This window comes from Tachyglossus aculeatus, chromosome 13, assembly GCF_015852505.1.
Source record: "Tachyglossus aculeatus isolate mTacAcu1 chromosome 13, mTacAcu1.pri, whole genome shotgun sequence".
Classification (NCBI taxonomy): Eukaryota; Metazoa; Chordata; class Mammalia; order Monotremata; family Tachyglossidae; genus Tachyglossus; species Tachyglossus aculeatus.
Window position 1 is genome coordinate 24,054,029 of NC_052078.1, and position 19,574 is coordinate 24,073,602.

General features: G+C 45.2%; 1 protein-coding gene across 1 annotated transcript in view; it reads right to left on the reverse strand.

Moving 5' to 3' along the window:
- Nucleotides 1-8,800: 8,800 nt before the first annotated feature.
- The window catches only part of MINDY3 (MINDY lysine 48 deubiquitinase 3), a 96,934-nt gene continuing 86,160 nt past the window's right edge, over nt 8,801-19,574 (reverse strand). The window contains exons 12-15 of the mRNA XM_038755756.1: nt 18,581-18,653; nt 15,025-15,112; nt 12,403-12,474; nt 8,801-9,876 (exon numbers count right to left, since the gene is read on the reverse strand). Coding sequence (XP_038611684.1) covers nt 9,727-9,876; nt 12,403-12,474; nt 15,025-15,112; nt 18,581-18,653 — 383 coding nt within the window. The 3' untranslated portion in view covers nt 8,801-9,726. The remainder of the gene's footprint in view (nt 9,877-12,402; nt 12,475-15,024; nt 15,113-18,580; nt 18,654-19,574) is intronic.

Consider the following 19,574-nt stretch of genomic DNA (forward strand, 5'->3'; position numbering starts at 1 on the left):
CTTGCTGACCCTCTAGCCTCCTCTCTCTCCCAATTCCAGTCCATACTTCACTCTGCCATCTGGATCATTTTCCTCCCAAAATGTTCAGGCCTTGCTTCTCCACTCCTCAAGAACTTCCAGGGATTGCCCACCCACCTCTGCCTCAAACAGAAGCTCCTCACCATTGGCTTTAAAGCCCTCAATCACCTTGCCCCCTTCGGCCTCACCTGGCTACTCTCCTATTTCAACCCAGCCCACAAACTTGGCTCCTCTATTGCCAAGCTACTCACTGTACCTCCATCTCATTCATTCAATCGTATTTATTGAGCATTTACTGTGTGCAGAGCACTGTACTAAGCGCTTGGGAAGTACAAGTTGGCAACATATAGAGATGGTCCCTACCCAACAACGGGCTCACAGTCTAGAAGGGGGAGGTTGCAAGGTCATTGTGGACAGGGAATTTTATCTTACCCTCCCAAGGGCTTAGTTCAGCGCTCTGCACATAGTAAGCGCTCAATAAATACGATTGACTGATTGATTGATTGGTCAGATGTGAGATTGTAACCAATGGGCTTTACAACATCCCCCATCAAAAACAGGGTATTAGCATTCACTCATTTATTCATTCAATCGTATTTATTGAGCACTTACTGTGTGCAGAGCACTGTGCTAAGCGCTTGGGAAGTACAAGTCGGCAACATATTGAGACAGTTCCTACCCAACAACGGGCTCACAGTCTAGAAGGGGAGATATTAACACCGTACCCAAGGCCCCCAGCTCCAGCCCCAAACTATGGAACCGGACAGGCCCCTAACTCGGCAGAATAGCAGACCGTTTTCTTCTCAAATCTGGCTTTCCGAGAGGCCCAGCTGGTAGCAGAGGGGTAGGGAAGGGGGGAGAGAGAGAGAAAGGAGGCGTTTTTCTCCTCACCTACTTCAGGATGAAGAAAAGAAACACAGCTGGCAAACATCCTGACTTGTTTCCACAAGCATGTCAATGGGATTATTCGATTCTGGGGAACAGTTAACTACACAGTGTTCGCTGATGGTATTTTTTCAAGCATCTATTTTATGCTACCAGAAAGGGCATCTGAACGTATCGGTGTCCACTCTACTGGGGTGAGGGGAGGGATCAACTGTGGACTGTGCTCCCAGATTTGCTTATCGTGGCTCTTTGGCAAGATTTGAAAAATTCCCGTCATGACTGGAAAGACCCCGGTTGCTGTCTTTCTTGTCAATTAGCTCTGTGAAGCTCTCTCAGTTCTCATCCCCCACTAAAATAATTGTTTCCGTCTCCTTCCGGTGCTGAAAATGAAAAGAGGACACCTAATCATTCATTCATTCATTCAATCGTATTTATTGAGCGCTTACTGTGTGCAGAGCACTGTACTAAGCGCTTGGGTAGTACAAGCTGGCAACATATAGAGACGGTCCCTACCCAACAGTGGGCTCACAGTCTTAAGATTATGGTACTTGTTAAGTGCTTACTGTGTGCCAAGCACTATTCTAAGCGCTGGGGGAGATACAAGTGAATCAGGTTGGACACCGTCCCTGTCCCTCGTGGGGGCTCACGCTCTTAATCCCCATTTTACAGATGAGGTAACCGAGGCTCAGAGAAATTAAGTTACTTGTCCAAGGTCACACAACAGACATATGGCAGGGCTGGATTTTGATTCCCACGCCCATGTTCTATCCACTAACCCATCACAGTTACCTCCATCTGAATGCAGTTCAGTTAACATTTCTCCTATTTTTAAAGGTAATCATGTCCAGCAAAGGTCAAACTTGGCTATTAGGACCAACTTACCTGGGTGCTTCTTAGGCTAATAACACTTCCTATTGTCCCTCTCCTGTCTATAAGTAAAAGGGAGACGATCCTTATTGCTGCAATGCTGGAAAGTGAGAATCCTGTGTGGCTGTGAAGAGACCTTCGTGAAACTTCAGTCCCATACGGTGGTCACCAGGTTGATACGGTTGCCGTTTGCAGTTTCTGTTTACTGTTTTCCAATCCTCCTCAACCTTCCCCAGTTCCTGTTTGGGAGAACCACCTCTCTCCTGTTGGCCACATGCCCATTTCCCGCCATGCCTCAGTTACCTCATCTGTCAAATGGGGTTGAAGACCGTGAGCCCTACGCGGGACGGGGGCTGTGTCCAACACGATTTGTTCGTACCAATCCCAGGTTTAGCATGTAGTGTCTAACCAATACAACCGTCATTTATTATTATTTTTAATGGCATTTATTAAGCGCTATGTGCAAAGCACTGTTCTAAGCGCTGGGGGAGATACAAGGCGATCAGGCTGTCCCATGGGGGGCTCACAGTCTTAATCCCCGTTTTACAGATGAGGGAACTGAGGCACAGAGAAGTTAAGTGACTTGCCCAAAGCCACACAGCTGACAATATTATAATAATATTCCTCATAACTTATTTTAATATCTGCCTCCTCCGTAGGCTGCAAGCTCCTTTTGGGCAGGGAACATATCTACCGGCACTATTGCATTGTGTTCTCCCAAGCGCTTAGTGTGGCGCTCCGCACTTGATAAAAGCTCAATAAATACCACTGATTGGTGACTTGTCCATCATCCTCGAAGGCGACACTACAATGGTGAGATTTTCTTATTGGCCCCACGGTTCTGAAGCCACGGTGCACTCGGGGATGCCAAAGGAAACTCTTTATCGTGCTGTCACGTTTTCTGCTTCTAGTGCCAGGAGCTAATTTCAGTTTTGCGTTGTCTCATGACCTCCTGGGAGCTGTTACTCAAAAAAAAGAAGCAGCACGGCTTAATGGATAGAGCACAGGCCTGGGATCAGAAGGACCTGGGTTCTAGTCTTGCCTCCGCCAACTGTCTGCTGTGTGTCTTGGGCAAATCACTTAACTTCTCTGTACCTCAGTTACCTCATCTGTTGCCTCCTATCAATCAATCGTATTAAGAGCTTGGGGAGTACAACATAGCAGAGTTGGTAGATACATTCCCTGCCCGTGACGAGCTTACAGTCTGGGGTTCATGGTTTTGGAGTACCAGAGAAGCCCAGGATCCAAAGCCTCCAGGGTTCATCCCTTCCAGGGCTGCCACACCACTCGACTTGGCTAGCCCGCTCCCCGTAAATGTTCCAAAATGGGATTCTGCTGCTCCAAGTTGTTAAAGTGCAGGACCCTCAATAAATCTCATTCCTGGGACCAAGAAGACCTATCCACATGTCAGGGTACGTTTGTTCCGCGTATGGAGGTAATCACCCTGGCAGTTGAGTACCAAGCGCTTGGACTTGTGGCCCAAATGCTGAGACCGTCTCGCATCGAGAGGCATTCTGCTTAAACCCTTACACAAACTTTTCCACCGATGTCTTTGCTCCCCTCCACACTGTAAGTTCGTCTTGGGCAGGGAACGTGGCTACAAACACTGTTATATTGTACTTTCCCAAGAGCTCAGAACAGGGTTCCCGCACATAGTAACTACTCAATAAATACCATTGGTTGATTGATTTCAGGGCTCTGCACACAATAAGCGCTCCATAAATACCATTGATTGATTAAACAATAATACCAGTAAAGAGATGAAACAGTATACCCTTCTATAAACACAAGCAGCACTTCCGTGTATATAATAGTCAATATTTCGGTAATAATAATAATGATGGCATTTATTAAGTGCTTACTATACGCAAAGCACCGTTCTAATCACAGGGGAGATTACAAGCAGCGTGGCTCAGTGAAAAGAGCACGGGCTTTGGAGTCAGAGGTTGTGGGTTCAAATCCCGGCTCCGCCAATTGTCAGCTGGGTGACTTTGGGCAAGTCACTTAACTTCTCTGTGCCTCAGTTCCCTCATCTGTAAAATGGGGATTAAGACTGTGAGCCCCACATGGGACAACCTGATCACCTTGTATCTCCCCAGTGCTTAGAATAGTGCTTTGCACATAGTAAGCGCTTAACAAATACCATTATTATTATTATTATTACAAGGTGATCAGGTTGTCCCACGGGGGGCTCACAGTCTTCATCCCCATTTTACAGATGAGGTAACTGAGGCACAGAGAAGGTAAGTGACTTGCCCAAAGTCACACAGCTGACAAATGGTGGAGCCGGGATTTCAACCTCTGACTCCAAAGCCCGGGCTCTTTTCCACTGAGCCATGCTGCTTTGGTCTATTGTTTACTCTGATTATTCGATTTGTAAATGTAAGCAACCATCGCCAATCATTTCTCTGCCCTTCCCTCACAACATTCTTGCCAGGAGACGGACTGCAGTCCCTTTCCCACTGGAGTTTAGCAACTCTGAGATCAGGGACTAAAGGAGAGACTCATTTCTCTTCTCCCTCCCTGTCCTCACAGTCACCTTAGGATTTGGCGACCCTGGATAGGGGGGCAGAGGAAGGTGGACACAGTAGGCTTTTTTTCCCCGCCGATAATAATAATAAATTTGGTATTTGTTAAGCACTTACTATGTGCCAAGCACTGTTCGAAGCACTGGGGGAGAAACAAGGTAATCAGGTTGTCCCACATGGGGCTCACAGTCTTAATTCCCATTTTCCAGATGAGGCAACTGAGGCCCAGAGAAGTTAAGTGACTTGCCCAAAGTCACACAGCTAACAATTGGCAGAGCCGGAATTTGAATCCATGACCTCTGACTCTCAAGCCTGTGCTTTTTCCATTGAGCCACGCCGCTTCTCTAATGGTATGGCCGAAAACGGAGGGGCCCTCCGTGTCCACCCTACTCAAGCGCTGTCCTCCTCTGCGTTCGACTCTCCCGGTGACCAACTAATATCAATTGGTTTAGCGGACAGAGCCCGGGCTGGGGAGTTGGAGGTCGTGGGTTCGAATTCCAGCTCCGCCACTTGTCAGCTGTGTGACTTTGGGCTAGTCACTTCACTTCTCTGGGCCTCAGTTACCTCATCTGTAAAATGGGGATCAAGACTGCGAGCCCCAAGTTGAACAAATTAATAACCTTGTATCTATCACAGTGCTCGGCACATAGTAAGCGCTTAACAAATACCAACATTATCATCAATTCCGCGCTCGCCTATTTTGGGTACGCGCCCTGGGCTTTCTCTATCCAGAGGCTACTATAGCTAGAATCATAGCCTGTTTAGAACTGGGGCTAATTAGTGAATTATTTCCAGAGTAAAGTGTTGTTTTTATAGGCAGTTGGAAGTAGCCAACTTCAGGACAGTACCGCTGACATTTTCCAGACACAATCCTCCCGCAGAGAACACTTCCAAGAAGTTCTGCACACTCACTTGTGTCCCTGTGCTAACAGCAACTTAACCCTCGCCCGGCAAAAATACACCTTGGGCAGCCCTCCTTCGGTCAACAAAGCGGGGACGGACAGCTCTGAAACGGAAATGCTGGAGCGGAGCTTTGCGGTTTGCATGCCCGGGCCCCCTCTAGACCGTAAGCTCGTTGTGGACAGGTAATGTGTCTGTTAGACTGTGAGCCCACTGTTGGGTAGGGACTGTCTCTATATGTTGCCAATTTGTACTTCCCAAGCGCTTAGTACAGTGCTCTGCACATAGTAAGCGCTCAATAAATACGATTGATGATGATGATGATACTGTGGTGTTGCACTCCCCCAAGCGCTTAGTACAGTGCTCTTTGGGACTCCCTCTGAGATCTAATCCTCACTGGTTTATTCTCTCCCAGCGCTTGGTACAGGATAAGTAAGCACTTAATACTATTACTACTAATCAATTGTATTTATCGAGCACTTAATACTATTACTACTAATCAATTGTGTTTATCGAGCACTTAATACTATTACTACTAATCAATTATGTTTATCGAGCACTTAATACTATTACTACTAATCAATTGTATTTATCGAGCACTTACTGTGTGCAGAGCACCGTACTAAGGGCTTGGGAGATTACAATACTGTGTACTACTTCTCTGCACAGAGTAAGCGCTCAATAAATACAATTAATTGATAGGAACGGGCCCTTAGTATTATCGAGCACTTAATACTATTACTACTAATCAATTGTGTTTATCAAGCACTTAATACTATTACTACTAATCAATTGTGTTTATCGAGCACTTAATACTATTACTACTAATCAATTGTATTTATCGAGCACTTACTGTGTGCAGAGCACCGTACTAAGGGCTTGGGAGATTACAATACTGTGTACTACTTCTCTGCACAGAGTAAGCGCTCAATAAATACAATTAATTGATAGGAACAGGCCCTTAGTATTATCGAGCACATAAAACTATTACTACTAATCAATTGTGTTTATCGAGCACTTAATACTATTACAACTAATCAATTGTATTTATCGAGCACTTACTGTGTGCAGAGCACCATACTAAGGGCTTGGGAGACTACAATACTGTGTACTACTTCTCTGCACAGAGTAAGCACTCAATAAATACAATTAATTGATAGGAACAGGCCTTATCAGGAACTGTTTTCTGGGCACATACTAATGAGGGACTAGCTTCTGGTTGTGGGTTAAACAAACGGTAGGTAGGGGCTGGTCGCCTTTCTGAAGCGGGGGTTTTGGGCCTTTGCTGTCTTTCACGTGATCCACGATTCAGACGATTTCACGCTCATCATGACATCTCTGGGTGCCAGTGGTCAGTGAAGCAGAAGAGATGGAAGGAAACTGGGGGTGGCCTGGGTCCACCTCTCTTCTCCCTGGCCATACTTCACCCCCAAACTTGCTTCCCCCAAAGCAAAATGCGGCCACGCGTGGAAAGAGCACGGGCTAGGGAATCAGAGGACGTGGGTTCCCTGCTCTGTAGCCTTGGGTCTATTTATTTCTCTGGACCTCAGTTTCCTCACCTGCAAAATGGGGATTAAATACCCCTTCTCTCCCCGACTTACACTGTGTGTCACTTATGGGACAGGGACGATGTCCAACCTGATTGATTTGTGTATGTGGAAGCAATATGGCCTGGTGAAAGTAATAATAATAATAATAATGATGATGGCATTTAGTAAGCGCTTACTATGTGCAAAGCACTGTTCTAAGCGTTGGGGAGGTTACAAGGCGATCAGGTTGTCCCACGGGGGGCTCACAATCTTAGTCCTCATTTTACAGATGAGGTAACTGAGGCACAGAGAAGTCAAGTGACTGGCCCAAAGTCACACAGCTGACAATTGGTGGAGCTAGGATTTGAACCCATGACCTCTGACTCCAAAGCCCGGGCTATTTCCACTGAGCCAGGCGTGGGAGTCTCAGGATCTGGGCTCTAATCCTGGCTCCTCCACTTGTCTGCTGTCTGATCTCGGGCACATCACTTCACTTCTCTGTGCCTCAGTTCCCTCACTGGCAAAATGGAGATTATTACCTGTTCTCCCTTTTGTTTAGACTGTGAGTCCCATGTGAGACCTGATTATCTTGTCTCTACCTCAGCGCTTACAACAGTGCCTGGCACGTAGTAATCACTGAACAAACACCACACTTATTATCATTATTAGTAGTAGCAGCAGTGTCTATTCCAGGACTTGAAACAGTGCTTGACACATAGCGAGGACTTGAAAAATGCCATAATAATAATAATAACAATAATAATAATGATGGTTCCCCCCTAAGCCCCACACTGTGACCTGTTATGGGCAAGGATCGTCTCTACTGCTGTATTGTACTTTCCAAGTGTTAGTACAGTGCTCTGAACATAGTAAGCGCTCAATAAATATGATTGAATGAGTGAATACTTGTTAAGCGCTTACTATGTGCCAAGCACTATACTAAACGCTGGGGTAGATACAAGCAAATTGGGTTGGACACAGTCCCTGTCCCATGGGGAGCTCAGTCTCAATCCCCATTTATAGATGAGGTAACTGAGGCCCAGAGAAGTGAAGTGACTTGCCCATGGTCACACAGCAAATATTATTATTATTGCTAGGGCGAGACAGATGGGGGAGGAAGAGACATTTTCTCAGTCGTAGTGACATTCCTTAGTGCAGTGGAGTGGCACTCCACTGAGTAAACACACAAACACATACATATTCACACATGCACACACAACACAGACCATATATATGAGGAATCGCCTGGACCCTGGTGGAGATTTCTATCCTCCAATCGCACTTAATCCTCAAACTTCCTCTTTAAACCAAACACCACTTTCCCCCTTTTTATTCGCTTTCTGCTTAATGACCTCTCTCGACCAAGAAATCAATAACCTTCCTTCCCGAGGCACTAAGGTAAATAGCTGGGGGGCGGAAGCAAGAGGGGCAGTCGTGAATACCATCTATTTGTGTCACTAGATGCAGTGATAGAGCATGGGCCTGGGAGTTAGAGGACCTGGGTTCGAATTCCGGGCTCCACCACTTGGCAGTGGGACCATGGGCAAGTCACCTCACTTCTCTGTGCCTCAGTTACCTCATCCGTAGAACGGGGATTAAGACTGTGAGCCCCACGCGGGCCATGGACTGTGTCCAACCTGACTCGCTTGGATCTAGCCCAGTGCTTAGCACAGTGACTGGAACATAGCAAGCGCTTAATAAATACCGCAAAAAAATGGCTACACCTCCGTCCTCCACCAAAAAGAGGAGGAGGAGGAGGAGGAGGGAAGCAACAATTCGCAATTCCGGCTCTCCTGGGGTGAACTCTGGGACACGCCAGTTCCTCTCTGGTGCTGCCCATTCCTACAGTTCTGTTAATTCACGCAGGCGAGGAATTTCCCTCGACAAACCCTATTTCACTATATGGACAAGAAAGACTTCACGCATTGGACTACTGACTCTCCTCCCCGCCAACTCGTAACCCTGACCGACTTTTCGTCACTCCGTCCGGCAAGACGTTGCCATACAACCATTTTCGAGGAGCAGCGGATTGGTCATATTTGGACAATTCATGTCAAAAACCCTAGGTCACGGTTCAGGAAAAAAAGTCTGTTTATTTAGGGCCAAGAACTAGGATCGTAATAAATAAAATAGAGTATACTAATGTAATAACAGATGGTCTCATGCACTTAACACAGTTATAAATATACAAGAAAGCTGGCTTACATTGCTGTTTGGACAAAAGGGAAAAAAAGCATTTGGCAATTCAATAAGAGTGAACAGCTTTAGGATTGTAAAACAGATTCTTTCTGCAGTTGAACTTTTTGTTTTACATCCTCCTTATACAACATCCCTGAAGAGTGGTACATTTTTCTCCTTAGTTTCGGCCTTTCGTTAACATGCCAGATAGCTAAGCCACAGACAACTGTCAAGAGACAGGATCGATGATTTGTATGATGTAGAATATATCAGTGTACATTTGTGCAAGCTTATGTGAAACCAGATTAGAAAAAAAAATGGCCAAAAATGTAACTCAAACATTTCGGTTCTGAACCTCGATAAGGGTCCTGTAAGCCAGTATCATTTAAATAATGACGCATCAGAGTGAATCTAACACAAGAAAAAGTTGATAGGTTTCGAAATTTTACATCCGATACTCCAGTATTAGATGGTGGTCGTATCTTCCCGAAAGAGACGAAAATTATCTGGGACGGTTCAGGGGATGGGTTTTGTTTATGCCCCGATTTCATTTTTGTCACTTAAATCTCACAATGGTCAAAGAGAAAAAAAAAAAGAGAGAGAAAAACCTGGACAAAGAACACATGGTAAAAGAAATCCAAATTAAATATATCCAACAAACACTGAAAAGAGTGTCTAAAATAGTTATTTACATTTTATCAGTGATACCAGTGTATAACTTCATCCAGCCATAGGGTAGGTATTTTCCAGCCAACTGCCGACTGCTAGACGCTTCTTTAAGCTTCTGTTTTTTGTATCTTCCTTCTAAAAATTCCACTTCATCAGTTTAGTGAAGGAGAGCGGTCTGTGGTCCACAGTAATTCTATGTACGGCCACTTAGTTTGGAGACAACGCTTAACTGGACTATCGTCTGTCTGAAGCATCGGATCTTCAAAGCCCATGACTACTGCTGTGCCTTCGACATACATGACCTGCCGAAATAAAGTCACGTAATTAGTTTATATTTACACACACACACATACACCCCTCTCTCGATGCTTTTTATTGAGGGCTTTCTGTGTGCACAGCGTGTAGAATACGAAACTAGTTGTGATTTGAGCTGCTGATAGACTCTTTGAGGCGGGAAATCTATGTTAAAGAAAAAATATCCACAAGCCCAGAAAAGGGGGGCCCTCGCCTCCTTTCCAGGCTGCCGGATTCGAGCCACCCGTTTGTCAATTTTCGGGTCCGCTTTATGTATCTACACAGCGACAAGCAATTTAACAACCATGTTCCGGAATAATAACGATGGCATTTGTTAAGCGCTTACTACGTGCAAAGCACTGTTCTAAGCGCTGGAACAGAAACGGTCTATGGCAAGAACTTCCCCGAGTCTTCAGGGCAGACAACCGCAGTTGCCTCATCTGTAAAATGCGGATTAAGCTTGTGAGCCCCACGCGGGACAACCTGATTAAATTGTATCTAACTCAGCGCCTCAAACTGTGCTGGCACATAGTAAGCGCTTAACAAATACCACTATTATTATTATTATTACCCTCTCCCCACCTTCAAAGCCTCATTAAAATCACATCTCCTTCAAGAAGTCTTTCCTAAGCCCTCTTTTCCTCCCCCTCCTTCCTGTATAGCCCATGTGCCTGGATCTATTCCCCTTACGCACCTTCAGCCCCAGTACTTCCCAAGCGCTTAGTACAGTGCTCTGCACGCTGTAAGCGCTCAATAAATGTGACTGAATGAATGAATGAATGAACGATCCAGAATTTATTTTAATGACTGTCTCCCCTGTAGACTGTAAGCTCCTTATGGAGAGCAGCTGTATCTACCAATTATATTGCTGTATTGTACTTTTCCAAGCGCTTAGTTTAGTAGGGTGCACACAATAAGCACTCAATAAATATCACTGATTGATTGATACAGTGGGCCATGCCCATATTCTGGAAACACTATGCAAAACACTCTATTTTTCTAGATGGTTCTCCTGTTATGTCTCCGGATTCGACTCGGTCTATCGCCAGCTCTTCCTCCTGCCTCCCGGCCCTTTCTGTGAATGTTCCTCAAGGATCCCCTAGTCCAAATCTCCTCTTTAACTTACATTCGCTTCCTTGGAGAGCTCATTTGTTCCGATGGTTTGGACTATTTATAACCCCTACACAGACGATGCTCAGATCTACCTGGCAAGCCCCGACTTCTCTCATCCTCTGTACACTCGCATTTCTTCTAGACTGTGAGCCCACTGTTGGGTAGGGACCGTCTCTATAATGTTGCCAACTTGTACTTCCCAAGCGCTTAGTACAGTGCTCTGCACACAGTAAGCACTCAATAAATACGATTGAATGAAATCCTGCTTACAGGACATCTCTAATCTAATGTCCACCTGGCACCTCAAGCTCGGGAGATCCAAAACTGAACTCATCTTCGTTCCCAAATCTTCTTTTCCACCTACCTTTCCCATGAGAACTGACATCACCATCCTTCCCGGTTCCGAAGCCTGCAATTCTGGCGTCACCCTGGGCTTCTCCCTCTCTTCCAACACTGATTCTCAGTCTGTCACCAAATCTGGCTGGTTTTTCCCCTTTACGTTTCTGGATTTAGTCCCTTCCTCTCCCTCCGAATGGTCACCGTGCTGATTCAGGCGTTGCCAAATCCTGGACAGACTGATGCCTCAGCCTTCTCACTGGCCTCTCTGCCTCCAGGCTTCCCCCCTCCAGTCCACACTCCGCTCTGCTGCCCAGATTAGTTTTCCAAAATGTTACACTACACACGGCTCTCACCTCCCTGATGGTTACTTGTTCTTCTCTGCAGTACGCAGAAACTCCTGAACGTTGGCTTTAAATCACACTCAAATCATTCTCCCAATCTTCAAAGCCCTCCTTGAGATGAAATCTCCTCTAGAAGCTTTCCCTGAGTAACCTTTCCTCCTCCCACTTTATATCCCTCAATGACCACGCCAACGTGGTCCCCTAGGCCACATTGCTTCTCTTGGTTGTGTCTAGACTATATGCTTCTTGAATTAGTGTCTTCTAACGCTTCTGTATTTTCTCAAGCACCTAGTACAGTGCTTGGTACACAGTAGGTGCTCAATAAATGCTACTGCTTCATTGACTGAGGTGACATTAATAATAACAATAATGATGGCATTTATTAAGCGCTTACTATGTGCAAAGCACTGTTCTAAGTGCTGGGGAAATTACAAGGTGATCAGGTTGTCCCACGGGGGGCTAACAGTCTTAATCCCCATTTTACAGATGAGGTAACTGAGGCACAGAGAAGTTGTGACTTGCCCAAAGTCACACAGCTGACAATTGGCGGAGACGGGATTTGAACCCATGACCTCTGACTCCAAAGCCTGTGCTCTTTCCACTGAGCCACGCAGCTTCTTTAATTCAAACATTCAAACATTCAAACAAATCACACAAGTCACACAGACACACCATAATAGCCACAAACAAAGCCAACATCACCCCAAGTATAATAAAGTAATCTGACATTTCAATTCATACCTTTTCATTATAATTAGACTGTTTTAATCCATTGTAATGATAGACAGTAAATGACTCTGGAACTCTGGAATCCTATTATGAAGAAAATACCGTTCAAAATCTACATCACAATAATTTAGTCAGAGAATTTCAGGGCACAACCAAGCCAGAAAACAAGTACCCCCTTTACTCTTTGGATTCCAATTCCCCATGTGGGCTGGGGTGGGGGGCATGGATGGATGGTATGGATGGATCACTGATTTTTCCTGCTGAGACCTCTGAAGTGTTGACTTGCTACTGGTTTTCCTTGTTAATGGCTTTATATTCTCATGGTTCCCGCATCCGTTCTCCTTCCTGCAGAGACCGTGACCAGACTCTGGTGGCCAGGGGCTGTCTGAATTGACTTTCTCGCTAACGATCCCAATTAATAAATGTGAGTATATCCTAACCACTAGACACGTGGTTTTCTTGCGGTCGTCCTCTATAAGCACGAAGGCGGTGTTGATGGCACCTATTTCATGACCCTGTTGGTTCTCTTGCATCCAATCTGGCATTTCACGGCTCCAGGAAGGAGCCGTCAGAAATTCTTGGTGACACTGAAGTTAGCCCCTGCCCAAGTGAACCTGCAGACCTACTCCCTGCCCATCCCCAAGAGGAGACACATCTGGTTTCCTGGGTTGAATCCGGCATAAACAGGTATGCTTCATTAAGTCAGCGCTTGGCACAGAGTAAGCGCTTAACAAATACCATCATTATTAAGTCAAAGGCTGCTTCACCTCAAGTCCCCACACAGGCTCAGCGGGACTGGGTCTGAGACCTCTCTGCCTTCAGACTCTCTAAGAGAGCCATGCCCCAGGCATAAATCTCCTCCCCGGATCCGGCCCCGTTTTTCTGGCCTTCTAGGCATCAAAACCATTGACAGCTGGGTTCCTTTCTTGCCTCTGATTGGCTCTCACTGCCCACATCTCCTCCAGCCTGCCATCTTTCACATAATATTTACTCTGGCTCATCCCCTGAATGATCCCATTTTTTTCCCCAAAGCTCGTTATTTTCAACTTCTTTTTGTTAGGGAAGTATCCATGAACAAGAATCCTGTTTATATTACAGTCCCCCTTGCCCTCCCAAAGGTATTATATGATTAAGGAAAAGGATAATTTTGGGGGAACAGCAGGCTGCAGAAATGCTTTATTTATTTGAGTAATGACTACTTTTCATTGCAGAAACAGTTCCTAGTGGAGAGCTGATTCATTAGATGTTTAAATTTTTAAGGTTAAAGAGCCAAAAATTATAATGAAGCTCCCCAGGGATTTTTTTTTCCTTTATGTCAAACTCCTCCGCTTAAATGTGGTAGAAGAAAATGGAGAATAATTTTTTGTTTTCTCTCAAACTGCACCCAATCTATTTCCTCATAAAATTCCTGCAAATTGTTCTTTTATTTAAAAGCGGAGGATAGCCCTCCCAAACTGAGGCACTCTCAGGGCCGCTCCAAATGGAGCGTGATTGTTGGAAGTGTCGCCTTGCGACAAGTTTTCTAAACCTGCATTTGGAGCGGCACTGAGGGTGCCTCAGTCAGGAGGGCTATCCTCTGCTTTTAAATAAAAGAATGATTTGCAGTAATTTTATAAGGAAATAGATTGGGTGTGGTTTGAGAGAAAGCAAAAAATTATTCTCCATTTTCTTCTCCATTATACTCCAACAATCATGCTCCAACGATACTATCTGCCATCTTGGACAGTTTTAGACACCATTCCGGCCCCACTGTGTCAAGGTTGGATCTCACAGCTTAAAATGGAAAAAATTATGTTTTTTCTAGTCTCCTGGGCTTAAATTCTGGGATTCCCCTGCCCCCAGCTATTGGAATGGGGTTGGAATCAATACAAATCTTAGCTTTAGGTCATTCGCTCGATTCTCCTTCGTTCGTTTTCAGGTTGACCGTTCCCCTGGCAGCAGGGCTTCAAATTCCTTGCAGTTGTGGGCCGTGGGCAAGGAACGGAACAGTCTCTGACAGAGTCCTCTGCGGTCTGAATTGTGGCTAGCGGGGCGGACGATAACCAGGGAGGGGCTGGGGACAGGGGGAGTGGTAGATTTCAGGATGGGAAGAGAATGGATCCAGGCCCCAGGGGTGGGGGTGAAGGAGGAGTTAGGATGGAGAAACAGCCTCAGCGTGGGGTGGTTAAAAGGGTTGGAAACTGAGTGAAAATGTGTTCCTGGGGGGGCTTCCAAGAAGGCCTGCCTGCAAGGCCAACCTAGGCCCTGGGGACACCTTGGTCCAATCAACACCCCCTTAATAGGAGACTCCTTCCACGGAGCAAGGAGGGGGTGATGAAACCCCCTTTTCCCTGCAGACCTCGCTTACCAGAGCGAATACACGGCTCATTCAGATTCAGGAAATCACCCTCGTGGTCTTAAACGACTTAAAATTCTGGCTTGTATCTGAAAGCATCATTTAAATAAAGGGAAAAAAAAATCTCGGCAACAAGCCTAGCCTCAAGTGCACCTTAACTGGGCGGGGAAGAGAGGGAGTGAGCGAGCGCTCTCCAATCCAGCCCAAAAAAGCGAAAGACAAAGGTCTACGATCAACAATCGCTACTGACGTTCCCAATAGTACCGAAAGAACCAGACTTCAACCCCAGATTATGTTACCTGCTCAGGGAAAAATTCTTGAAGAAAGGGACCCAGTAATATGATTCCTAATCCTTCTGGGTCTAATTTGGTCTTCATGAGGTTTACGCTGCGACAGAAACAATGGAGAAAAAATAATAAGCATCGGACGTTTTTATTTTCGCGTGATTAAATGATGTGGCACTAACATTCCAGCCTGCCAAACCCTCACAGAGCTGTGCTTTTTAGAACGTTAATGACAAGTACTGAGGAAAGGCATCTCATCTGCCAAAAAACGCAGTTATTTTTAAAGCAGGATAATGTGTTTCTATTTAAAACCGAAATTGTGACGATAACTTTGGAAGACTGTTCCTTATTAGGTAAAGTCGTTTTAAAACCCGGAGTCTACAAAACCCCAACTCGTGACCTTCCCGGTACACTTTATTTTCTTTTTAAGACGTGCCCGGATGTAATAGAACCAATTCACCATCGAAGTTTGATCTTCCTTCTATGGTGAAATACCCTGTTGAGTATTACCAGCAAGCAACCCAACATGCTCCCGGGGAAGTAATATTGGCATTGGCCAATCCGGCCAACGCCCCAAAGCGGGGGTCACGTTCCAAAACTACCCAGGTGGAAACTTGGGGTTTGCACTCCCGCCAAAGGGGATGGTAAGATGAGCTGACATCATCCCCAGAGTCGCTTAGTTCCAAAGCAGACAGGAGCTCTGATCTGGGCCGGAGACGCGAGAGGAGCGGTCTTCCTCCTCTCCGCACAGCCCAGGGAAGGCCTTTTAAATAGAATAACTATGTACAAGTAAAATAAATAGAGTAATATGTACAAACATATATACAGGTCTTCTAGACTGTGAGCCCACTGTTGGGTAGGGACTGTCTCTATATGTTGCCAACTTGTACTTCCCAAGCGCTTAGTGCGGTGCTCTGCACACAGTAAGCGCTCAATAAATACGATTGATTGATTTTTCCCCCCATCTTACCTCCTTCCCTTTCCCACAGCGCCTGTACATATGTATATATGTTTGTACATACTTATTACTCTATTTATTTATTTATTTTACAGTGCTCTGCACACAGTAAGCGCTCAATAAATACGATTGATTGATTCCCCCATCTTACCTCCTTCCCCACAGCGCCTGTATATATGTATATATGTATATATGTTTGCACATAGTTATTACTCTATTTATTTTACTTGTACATATCTGTTCTATTTATTTTATTTTTTTTAGTATGTTTGGTTTTGTTCTCTGTCTCCCCCTTCTAGACTGTGAGCCCACTGTTGGGTAGGGACTGTCTCTATATGTTGCCAACTTGTACTTCCCAAGTGCTTAGTACGGTGCTCTGCAAACAGTAAGCGCTCAGGAAATACGATTGATTGATTGATTGATTTTGACAGTCTGGGTGGCTCTCCCTACGTCACGTTTACCGCTAAGGTCCCACCGCTTATAGGGGTGACTTCTGCAGCCGGTGGAACAGAGGTGCTGAGATGAGGGGCTGAGACTAGTTCGGGTTAGAGACCGCTAAGGGAGAGCGACACTTTTTTTTGACAGGCCCTAAAAGCCTGTCTAAAGAAGAGCTGTGGGATGCAAGAGTGTTCAAACCACCTAACGTTACAGAGCGTCTACTGCTTTAGGTTTCCAAGGAAACCGAAACAAAATTCAGGGAGGCTGAAAAGCGTCGCCAGGAATACGGAAAAAGATTTGGCGAAAAATGCCGCAGAAGAATGTGTGCGAGTTTATACTTACGGTACTCATTAAGTCCCTTTCCCACAGGGGGTTCACAATCTATATCACTCAATCCATCGATCAATCGTATTTATTGAGCAATTACTGTGTGCAGAGCACTGTACTAAATGCTTGGGAGAGTACAACATAATCAACCAGTGGTATTTACTGATCGCTTGTTATGTGTTCAGCACTGTACTAAGCGCTTGGGAAAATACAACAGAGTTGGCAGACACGTTCTCTGCCCGTGTCGAACTTTCAGACCGGAGGGGGAGGCAAACATAATAAATTCCCGACAGGTACAGAAGTGCTGTGCGGCTGGGGAAAGAGCAAGGGCTTGGGAGTTAGAGGTCGTGGGTTCTAATCCTGGCTCCGCCCCTTATCAGTTGTGTGACTTTGGGCAAGTCACTTACCTTCTCTGTGTCTCAGTTACCTCACCTGTAAAATGGGGATTAAGATGGTGAGCCCCACGTGGGACAACCTGATGACCTTGTATCTACCCCAGCACTTAGAACAGTGCTTGGCACATAGAAAGCGCTTAACAAATACCATTATTATTATTATTATTATTGATAAAGGGTACAAATCCAAGTGCAAAGGCGACACAGGAGGAAGAGGGAGTAGGGGAAATGAGGGCTTAGTCAGGGAAGGCTTCTTGGAGGAGAGGTGATTTCACTAATGCTTTCAGCTATGAAGGGAGAGGAAGTTATGGGGAGTTACCCTCTGCTCAGGGAAAGATCATTGTTGTGACACCACTCCAGCTTGATGGATTGAGTGATATAGATTGTGAACCCCATGTGGGACAGGGACTTTATGAATACCGTAAGTATAAACTGGCACAGATTCTTCTGCGGCATTTATCGTCAACTCTTGTGACAAGATCCGCGTTTTCCTTTAAGTTTCTCCCTTCCAAGGTGGACACACCCAACTTGGCTTAACTACTGAAAATGGCTGACATCACAGGCCAAGGTGGTTAGATTCCTGGATATTAATTTGGATGTGATTAGTTTATAAATGTTTAGATGCAGTTGCCTACTTTCAAATGAAACCCATCTGAATTTCATCTCAAAACAGAATGAAACAGGATTTTAAACACTGGGAATAACAATACTGTTTATGCTGCTTACACTAAATTCCCTTGTTACGTATTTTGTATGTTACAAGTTCGCTTTATTACTGTCAGATGAAAGACCTGGAGAACTTGCAGAAACACGAATTGGGATTTCCTGTCATTTTCCTGGAATAGGAAAGTCCACAGGACCCTGGGGGCTGGTCAGATCTCCAGGTTTATTTCCACATTTGATGAATGAGAGTCTTGGCTGAATACAAAGAGCATTTCTCCTCACGGATAGTTCTCGAGCATCCAAAGTTTGTGGTGAGAGTTTCAGATGTGAAATGTTCGACCACAAACCACTAAGGTTAAGTAGAAAACTGATTAAAGCCCTTAGAGTTCTAAAACAGTACTCCAAAACAGGTTCCCAGAAAATCCTCCAAAAGAGGTCCTTTGACATAAAAATGAGGGACTGCATTGAACAAATCCATTTTCCTTTTTCTAAAACTCTTTGGAGCTTCGCTGTCCAAATCCAGTAGGAGCTATGATCACTATGGAGCAGGGCTTGAATGAAAACACAACAATCCTCCCATCTTATTTAATTATCTCAATATTTACCATATACCTTTTTTTTCTCTGCCAAATCTGATTATATTCCTATCTGCCGTACCCCTTAAGACAGTAATTGGCAGCTAGTAAACTTGAGACATTCTTCAGGTAAACTGGGGGCTGGGTAAACATAAACTAACAATGCAATCGTTTTCATCTGTGGTCAGGTAGTTTTGATATACAATTTCACTTACTATTCAGGATCCGATACAAGGTCCAAAGCTTTCATTACATCTTCTAGAAGTGTGTCGGGAATGAATCCATTATCTGGGAAAAAGGGAGCCAAAGAAGAAAGTTGAGATGAGCATTCACTCTGAGTCTATGAATTCGAAGCTTTGCAGAACCTTCCAGATATCAGTAGGCCACCAAAAACGTGGTCTGATCTAAAGAAACGAATTTCTCGCCTTCACTCCTAAACCCTTCCTCTGTTAGCAACATTTCCCATCTTTCTCCATCACGGTCTCCTTTTCCCCTGCCCCAGGAGCCTGTAACCAAGGGATCATCCTCTGCTTCTCATTGTTTTTCAGCTCACATCCAATACACTGATAACACCTGCTGATTCTTCCTCCAAAATATTTCCAGGATCTGTCTCCTTCCCTTCACCAGACACCACTCCAGCTCAAGCAGAGTCCTTTTCCTGAAACACCGCTCGGCATATCTCTCTCCACTCCTCAGAAATCTCTAATGTCCGTCTTTCTCAACTATCAGCTTCGTAGCTTTCCTCTCTCCGATCTACATCTTAACTCTCTTCACTCAGCTCACACTTTTTTGCTCCCTCTAAGCTCCTCTCCCACCTCACCCTCCTCTAAACCTACCAGTCCTCAGTCCTCCCCATCTTTAAAAACCCTCCTAAAATTCCACCTCTTCCAATGAGCTTTCTCTGATTAATTCCCACCACCTGGAGTTGTATCAACCCAACAGCTAACTCTAGCACTTAGGCATCCTCAGAACTTGCGTGCAGCTGCTCAGTTATGTATTTTTCCGATTCCAAGACTGTAAATATTTGTCTCCCTAGTTAGAGGGTAAATTTCTTGAGACTGGGACTGCGTCTTGTACTTCTGTTACGTTTCCCCATTGCTTAGTACAGTGCACTGCACCCAACTGAGAAGCAGCGTGGCCTAGTAGCTAGAGCCTGGGCGTCGCAAGGACCTGGGTTCTAATCCTGGCTCTGCCCCTGTCTGCTGTGTG